The sequence below is a fragment of the Corvus brachyrhynchos genome, unplaced genomic scaffold (genome assembly GCF_000691975.1).
Source record: "Corvus brachyrhynchos isolate BGI_N302 unplaced genomic scaffold, ASM69197v1 scaffold42, whole genome shotgun sequence".
NCBI classification, from domain to species: domain Eukaryota; kingdom Metazoa; phylum Chordata; class Aves; order Passeriformes; family Corvidae; genus Corvus; species Corvus brachyrhynchos.
The window spans coordinates 338,346-347,039 of NW_008237242.1; the positions used below are offsets into that span (position 1 = coordinate 338,346).

Sequence of the window (8,694 nt, forward strand, 5' to 3'; positions counted from 1 at the left end):
CCCCCCAACCGGCCAGGCTTGGCCTGGTGCTCCTCCCCGAGCACGGGGCAGCTTGCACGGCAGCTCTGGTCAGCCTTAGGCCTTGGGCAGTGCGTACAGGTGTTCAGTCCTAATGTAAAATACACACACACGCATCTCTGAGGGATTGCTGCTCTGAATGTTCTGTGTAGCTTGTTTTTCACATGGGCTGAAGCTTGTTTTTCACGTGGGCTGGGGGAAACATCTCCCAAATTATGCGACCAAAGCTGCCTGTACTGAGTTTGCCCTCCTTGAAAATACAGGACTGTTTCTCAGTTTTTATGTGCTAGTGTATGATTTGGGCCTTTTTTGAGTGTGTGCAAGTACTGGGTGATTTAAATAATGCCCTACCCATTTCTGGAAGTTTGTTGAGGCATCTTGCTCAAGTGTGATTGTTTGGTAGGTGGCTGTTGAGGAATTGCTGCTATAGATATTGCAGATAAAGTAATACTAAGTAAATTAAAGGTCAAGAGAGAATATTTACTGAGTCTGTCATGCTTTTCTCTCTGAAGACTTTGGATGTGAGGAACAAATTACAGACAGTGGGTTAAGCTATACAGTGATGAGATAGGTGTACTGTGTTATTTATGAGCACTGAGGAGTGTTCTGTGTCTCTACATCCGTGATGCTGTGAATTTTTTCCAGGTATGATAATCACAGGGAGGCTCTGCTGAAAGGGGGAGTTGATGGAGACTATCAGGATGATAGCTTGGATCTGCTGCACTACTTCACTGTTAGCTGTTACTCTGGATATGGGGATGATGAAAAGGTAATGAATCAATTAGTCTTTAATGAATCAGTTTAAATTCCATTATAAGTGTTGGCATCTGTTTTGTGTTTAAGTTATATGTAGAATTGTTAGCACAGCTTATACTAATCTAAGACAAAACTTAATCTAGATGTACAGGGAAGCTTTAATTCCTGCATATTGTCCAACAGTTAATTGATCATAATATCCAACTATACCATACAACTACAGATATGTGTATATTGTTTATTTATCCTTTACAGTGAAGCATTCCACGGCTTGCAATACCATCTGTTTATTTAGAAATACTTTATCAAGCTAGAACACTTAAAATTACAGAAAAGCAATGTAACAACAGTCGTTGAGGAAGGTGTGTATAATTGAATTCCCTATTGGCATTTACAATTCCCTGTTAGATTTTAAAATACTCACCATATATGGAAAAGCTCCAGGTGATTAGAAGAACCTCTGCCAGAGAAAATACTTACCTGTCTTTGTGTTACTGTACTAGGACTCAGTAAAATATTCATTTAGAAGAAGATAGGATATTTAACAGTGAATTTTATATCTGGAACTTTCACAAAACTTGATCCCGTGTAATTAGAAACTTATCGCCATCTCCAGTATGTGGAAACTTTTTTGAAATTTGTATTTGACAACAGGTGTGAGAGAGACAGAGATGGCGTGAAGGAGGTGAAAATAAAAGGCAGGAGAGATAGTGGAACTTTTAAGAAGGGTCTTGTACCTACAGCAAGTGCTTACACGGCCTTTACCCAGGTTTTGAGTTGCTCTTGCAGAGTAGCAACGTTTCTCTAAAATACACGACTGCACCCAAGCATTTGTACATCTATTATTGAGCTGTGCAAAAGACTGATTGATTGATTGATTGATTTCAGGGATTCTTTACAGTCTATCGACAAGTTTTTGAGAAGATTGCGAAGGAAGAGTTGGAATATATGACCCAGGAAGATATTGAAGAATTCCCTATGTTTGGATATTCCCATAGTGACTATGATACGGTAAGGGCAAGCGTAAAACGGAGCTGAAGGTAACGGAGTTAAACCATTACTTTGTCCCAGAGGAAAGGCTCCTGCTGATCTCTGAGGTGCATACAAACCCATGTAACTGTGGTTGTTTTCTGCTGTTGTAGACCATTACTGTAAAGGAAGTGCTCTGATTCATAATATTTAGCTGAATTAAGATTGGTATTTCCTGTTGGACTATAGAATTAGCCAGGCCTATAGGGTGAGTTGTCAGACAGATACTTCACAGGGCTAACCATCAATTATGCCAGTGGAACTTAAGTGTAGCGCAAGACCTATAAAGCAAAATAATGGATGTTTTCTTTGCTTTCTGATGAGAGTAGTTTACCAGTGTTTAACACAACTTACATTACAGAAAGGGGTATTGAGCTAATTTTTTTTTTCCAATAACATGTAGTATCTTGCCTCCTATAGGAAAACTGCATAGCACTTAGTGCATAGCACAGCCTTTAGAAAATAGATGTGGTGTTGATCTGCAGTGTGAGCTTCCACTATGATAGCACTGTCATCCGCAGTTAGCCTGTAGTCAGATTTGAGTTGGAAAGCATTGCATGCTTTCCTCTGTGAAGCAAGAAGAGAAAGTGTATGGGGACTTGTATGACTTGAATTCTTGTCACCTGGTTTGCCAACTATTTGTTATAAACTATCAGAATTAGGATTTTTTTTTTAAGTTACCAGTATGTCTGTGTCGAAATTAAATAATGAGGTAATAACACTTTCCCTAGGGAATAACTGCACAGTATGAAGTGCACTCAAATGTTGCTTCTAGTCTGGTACTTCTCGCTGTCACCTTCTCTGTATGGCTAATTATTTATGAAATTTAAATTGATACATCCTTTAAAAGTTAGTAGCTTCAGTGGTACCAAACTTGGCTGGAGTTGGAAACGAAAGTTAGGAATCAAACTTCTTAAGAAGTGCCAGAACTGGTGTTTGGAGGCAGGGAAAAGTTACGGGGTTGATTAACAAGTGGAAATCTTTCCCAGGGAAAATATAGTATCTCTGAACCAGCTAAAATCTGTCTTTTAATGTAGTTATCTTGAAGCATCTTTTGAAAACTGCTTGCTTTGAGGCCATGGGATAAATATGATTATATACTCAAAATAGCTTTAATGCTTACCTCAATTAATAACTGCAAAAAAGGGCTGGAATTCTAGCACCAACATACTTTGACATCTGCCTTGTTCACGCTGTTCTGGAAGCAGAGTGCTCACTTTTTCCCCCCCTGGGGATTCATAGGGATATTTTATATGAAATAGCCTCTGTTTATAGAGCGGTAATTTTCCTTGTTGTCTTATATTCAGACAAAGACAGAGCAGTGTCAGAGGATTCCAGCATTGCAGTGCTCACTTTTCTACACAGTAGGAATATAATGGGAAAAGAGTTTTAGAAGAGAGCTACAAAAACTCTACAAAGGCTTCAAAATCTGTGATGTGAATAGTCTCTGGTTTGGTCTACTCTGTGAATTCACAAGAAGCTTGAGAGGCAGCTTGATCAGTGCCAGGTAGCCAGGAAAGATATTCGTAAGGCCATGAGTTCACAAGCCTTCATGGGAAGAGAACACTTGTAGGTCAATTAGGTGCAGAAACAAAAGTGATCAGCTCCAAGTATGAGTAGTAGGCAAAACAAAATCCACCTGGGAGTTAAGCAGTGGCTGCTGTACAGGCTGCTGGGGAATGCCAGAGATGTGCAGGTTGGTAAGGTAGCTGTTGAGAATGGGGTAAGGTAGCTGTTGAGAATGGGGAGAGTCTCAGCTTACACATCTGATGAAGGGGAGGATGATCCCTGTTATCAGTTGATAGGTGTGCATCCTTTTGCACAGAAGTATCCTCTTCTGCAGCAGAAATCTGAGGTAGTTAGTCTCATCTTACTTAAGTTATTGGAGGAAATATTGGTTATTTGATTTATTGGTTATTTTTTGTGATAGCAGAGAAAAACTGTAGTGACTTACCTGCTAGAAGCCACAGCCATGAATTTTGCATGTAGATAGGCTGCTGGAAGTTATTGTTGTGTTGTTCCTCTGAATAAAAATTGATAGTTGTAGTTCCTGTGAACAAAAAATGGCAGAAGGAGAAGATGACTCACTAGAAGAAAACATATCAAACCATTAGGTTAAATACTTCTGTGAGGTATCCTAAAATATGAACAGTAGGGAATATAGGAGTGAGTAGTAAAAAGGAAGATTGGTGGGGCAAGTAGTGTAAGAAGGGAGTTTGGGCATATCATGATGGCTAAACATACAAAATGCAGAAGGATAATAATTATTTGGAGAGAAATAAAGAACAAACCCAAAGTGATTATGATGCCATGTTGTTAGTCCAGCATTTACTCATGAATCAGAAAAGAGAGGAGAATAAATAACGATCACTTACTTTTTCTTTTAATGCGAAAGCTAGGGGGCATAATTTTAACTGACAGTCATTAGTTTACTGACAAAACAGGAGTAAATGTTTCTTCACATAGCCCCTTGTTAAACTGTAGAAGTCACGGCTCCTTGCTGTTGTATCATCAAGGGCTATTCATTTCTGTCTTGCTCAGGAAGCAGACAATATACAGGGAAGAAATAACATTATGTATTTATTTTGCTGCTCTTTTTATGCTGTGCAAATGTATGGCTGACCTCTCATGTGGTTTAATGTGGAGGTTCCTAGGCAGTCTGTGCAAGTACCAGCTTGCAGGCAGCATGTCTGATTCTGATTGTGCTTTTCAGTTTGACAGGAGAAATATAGCACAGCTAAGTAACTGGACACTTGTTGCAGCGGGGATTACTGCAACAAGCATATTTCAAACCAGGAGTCCCGTGGAAACAAAGTATATATGGACAGATTCGTGGTAGATGTTTCAGAGATGTTTATTTTCCCAGCCGCATGGCGGGGGCTCTAGGAACTCCGCAGTCACGGGACCCGAGGGTCCTTGCCCGCGCAGGGGAATGAGGCTGACCAGGGGCAGGGAAACCCCGTGTCTCCCCGCCAGGGCCCCTCTCCCAGGGCTCCATGGCAGGGGGAGGGACCCCAACAGACACTAGTGTCAGCATGATCCAGTCCTACAGGGGGATATTTTTAGAAGTTGCAGTTTGTAACAGTTTAGAGAAGTTTGTTGAATTGACGCACTTTCAAACTTCAAGGATGATGTTAGAAGTTTCTCTAAACCTTCATTGCTCTGAGGCAAAACTGTGGCCTGTATAGAAGTTCAGAACAAAACTGTTACAAAAGTCCTGAATTATTTGTATGATTTTTGTGTCCCCTCCTAAACAAGCGGCTTAGTTTTGTTTTTTTCTTACAGGTAGTCCACCCTTTCTATGCATATTGGCAGAGTTTTTGTACTCAGAAAAACTTCGCTTGGAAAGAAGAGTATGACACACGACAAGCCTCAAACCGCTGGGAGAAACGAGCTATGGAAAAAGAGAACAAGAAAACGAGGGAGAAAGCAAGGAAAGAGAGGAATGAACTGATCCGTCAGCTAGTAGCCTTTATTCGTAAAAGGGATAAAAGAGTACAGGCTCACAGAAAACTTGTAGAAGAACAAAATGCAGAAAAAACTAGGAAAGCAGAGCAATTTCGGAGGCAACAGAAGCTCAAACAAGCCAAGTATGTACATGTGGAACAAATCTTTGCTTTTTAACTTGGAGAAACCATGAGGATATAGTATAGACGTAGATTCTAATAGTAGCTCCACTTACTCTTTTAAACATCCTTGAAAATATTAGGTATTAATTTTGGTCTCAAGTCTTGAGCTGTTTAAAACTCAGCTTTCTGCATTGTACTGACTTGTAGAGATCTAAGATAAGTGGGGAATGGTTATCTGGGTGCTGTGAGTAAATGGCTGTAATAGCACAGAACCCGGTGTGCTTTTATTTAGCTGGGGAAGTAAAATTTAATAGCTGTCTTTGTTTCTTTAAAGAAAAAAGAATGTAAGTTTTAGAATAAGGGCAAACAGGACTATAACAACCTGGACTTAGATCACCTTCATCTGCGTGGAGCTGTACCTGCTAAAAAGAAAGAGGGGAAAATGAGCTTAGCTTTACCTTTCCTATTTTTAGAAAGGACCCTTTCATTGGACTAAATGCAGTATCTGATGCTTTTTTTCTCAAAAGAGGAAGAGGTGGTCTCCTGATATAACCACAATTTATTTTTTCAACTGGAAGAACTGTTTGCCTGCACATATGAGGGAGGAGCTTAAATTCTCATTAAGAGTGCACTTGCAAAATAATGGCATATTGATTAAAATTATGTAATAACATATATGGAGTATATTATGTACTGTTTTTATATATATACATATATACTTTCTCCCTTGGACAATAAAGAAGAATTATGCATTTACTGACAGGTGGCTTGATAATTCTGAGGCCAGAGGCCAGCTGGAGCAAAATTCAGCTGTCCTGTAATGCCCTATTTGATAAGTTGGGGTACACTTAGATTGGGAAAACTGAGCTGGTACATTCCCATAGCGCACAGTCAAGGAGTAATGTGCTTGTGGATTTTGTTTTCCGATGTTGTTTGTGAGTTTGGATCTTAGAGCAGGATTGAGCTGACTTCCCTGCTGTCAGCTTGATACTGACCATTCTGCGCAGCACTTTCTGCCTGAAATTCAACCAGGATCCACCTGCGTTAATATCCCTGCTTGCAGTGTAGAGGTGCCCATTGACATCACAAATGAACTCAGATTGCTCAGAATTCCACTTGTTTGCTCCATCATTGTAGGTTCAGAACTTTCCTCCTGAAGTGCCCGAGAGGAACAGTTATCTTTAAGTAGAAGTTACCTTTAAGTAACACTGTTCCTGTAGTTCCCATCTCACAGACACAGTGTAGAAGTTACTGTATTATTCTGCTTGCAGACTTGCTGAGCAGTACAAAGAGCAGAGCTGGATAACTATGTCAGATCTGGAGAGAGAATTGCAAGAGATGGAGGCACAATATGAAAAGGAATTTGGAGATGGATCAGGTGGTGAAGATGAATTAGAAGAACAGGAGACAAAAGGCATTGAAGGTATGGTGTGTAGGGAGGTGATGTTTACTGAGTCACTGCAGTCTGAGTGTGGCTCACTTAGAGCATCAGATTCACAGTTCTGACTGTGATGCAACTCACTGCCTCCCTCTGAGGGTGCTGGGCTAGAGTCTGTTCCTCACTGGTGTTTTCCTTTGAACAAGCTGCAGCTGTTAATTTATACTAATGTCTGATTTGGTGGGGTGATCTTGATCTGTCTGTGTGTCAGTAGTACTAGAGAAATTGAATGTCAGTGCTGTGACTATTTTCTGGGGCTTAAAGAGCAGCTTGTTCAAAAATTACTCATCTGACTTTGTCTCTCTGATCCCCATTAATCTCTTCAGACAAACTGAATGATGAAGCTGAAGAAGCTGAATTTGTTGATGGTCTGTACTGCCCTGCTTGTGACAAATTGTTAAAAACTGAGAAAGCGTAAGTGCTTGTGGTTGGGGATTTGGGGTGGAGGTGTTGGCTTTTAAGTCCTTTAAAACTGCATTTTAAAGAATTTTTAACTTCACATAATGGTCAGTGTGGTCTTTCCAGTAGAGACATTGTCAGTGCAGAAATTTCCGTACTTAGTAGAGCTTAATAATGGGCCTGTTATTAATTTACGTGTAAATATAATGATGTTTGCTCAGAGCAACATGCGGTAACAATCTGCTCTTCACAGCATGAAGAATCATGAAAAATCAAAGAAGCATCGAGAGATGGTATCACTCTTACGACAGCAACTGGAAGAGGAAGAAGAGAAATTTCCTGTGTCTTTGGATGATGCAGATGGAATAGAGACCAAAGAGGAGGAAGAAACAAAAGACATGCCCAAACAGAAGTACTTCAAATTGGTTTTAATTTTATCATGACTCCTGATTTACTAAGTATTAGTGGCCTTCAGAGGGAGCTCCTGATGATTTGCCCCTGTATTGCTCTCAGTGTTGTGCAATTTGAAATACTTCTTAGTATCAGAGTTCCAGTAAAACACATGCATTTTTATGACTGCATTTGAGTGCTGTAGAACAACAGACTCATGTTTTCTCTGCTGCTTAAATTACATGTTAAGGAAAAGAAGGGTTTGTTATTTTTCAAGCAGAGGGGCTTCCACAGAGCTAGTGCTGATTGATTTGGTACTGTCAGTTGATTTTTGGGATAAATGGAAAATGAGAGTGCTCAAAATCAGAATTGTTACACAAGTTCATTTTTTAAATAGCCAGAGCATAATCCCAACTATCTCACTAGTATCTTTGGGTTCAGTCTGAGCAGCATAAATGTTTTACTAAATGCAATGAGTAGTTTGGGAGACCTATTGTTTTAGTTTCAGGCATGAGTAACTATTTTTGTGGCTACCTAATATGTTAAGAGGATAAGGGAAAGTATAGCTTGATACCTTTTTAGGAGTCCTACTAGTTTTTGGGGGTTTTCTGTAAAAAAAGTAATTTTTTAATTATCTTTACAGACTCTCAAAGAAACAAAGGAAGAAACAGAAAACAATGAAGGTACGTAGTCATAATGATACTCTGGGAACTTTACAACCCAGTTTTGTTATCTCCCGACAAATTATTTTTTTGTCCTGCAAAATAGGAGAACTTGAAATTCCATGGAATTTGAAGACTATTCAAAAATATTTGTAATTCTTCTTTGCCTCAGAATAACTTTTATTAGACTTATTATAATAATATTTTATGATAATAACATCACAGACCTCACTTCATTCTGTTGGTGCAGATGCTAATATGTGGTGCTGACTCTAAAAAGGCTGAAGTCTTAAGTGTAAGAAAAACAGATGGAAACAGGCAGATAGGGAGAATGCAAGGAATTGATCAGGAAGACTAGTAGTGGCCTTGGGGCATTAACAGCTCAGTTTGGTGGTCACTTCTGGCTTTAGTTGCAGGAGTTGGTATAATGCAT

At 39.6% G+C, this 8,694-nt stretch overlaps 1 protein-coding gene across 1 annotated transcript in view; it reads left to right on the plus strand.

The window, feature by feature from the left end:
- Positions 1-655: 655 nt before the first annotated feature.
- DNAJC21 (DnaJ heat shock protein family (Hsp40) member C21) overlaps positions 656-8,694 on the plus strand; it is a gene marked incomplete at its 5' end in the record, with an annotated part of 11,667 nt that continues 3,628 nt past the window's right edge. Inside the window, 7 exons of the mRNA XM_017730186.1 lie at positions 656-787; positions 1,663-1,785; positions 5,089-5,393; positions 6,644-6,795; positions 7,137-7,224; positions 7,463-7,621; positions 8,243-8,282. Coding sequence (XP_017585675.1) covers positions 656-787; positions 1,663-1,785; positions 5,089-5,393; positions 6,644-6,795; positions 7,137-7,224; positions 7,463-7,621; positions 8,243-8,282 — 999 coding nt within the window. The remainder of the gene's footprint in view (positions 788-1,662; positions 1,786-5,088; positions 5,394-6,643; positions 6,796-7,136; positions 7,225-7,462; positions 7,622-8,242; positions 8,283-8,694) is intronic.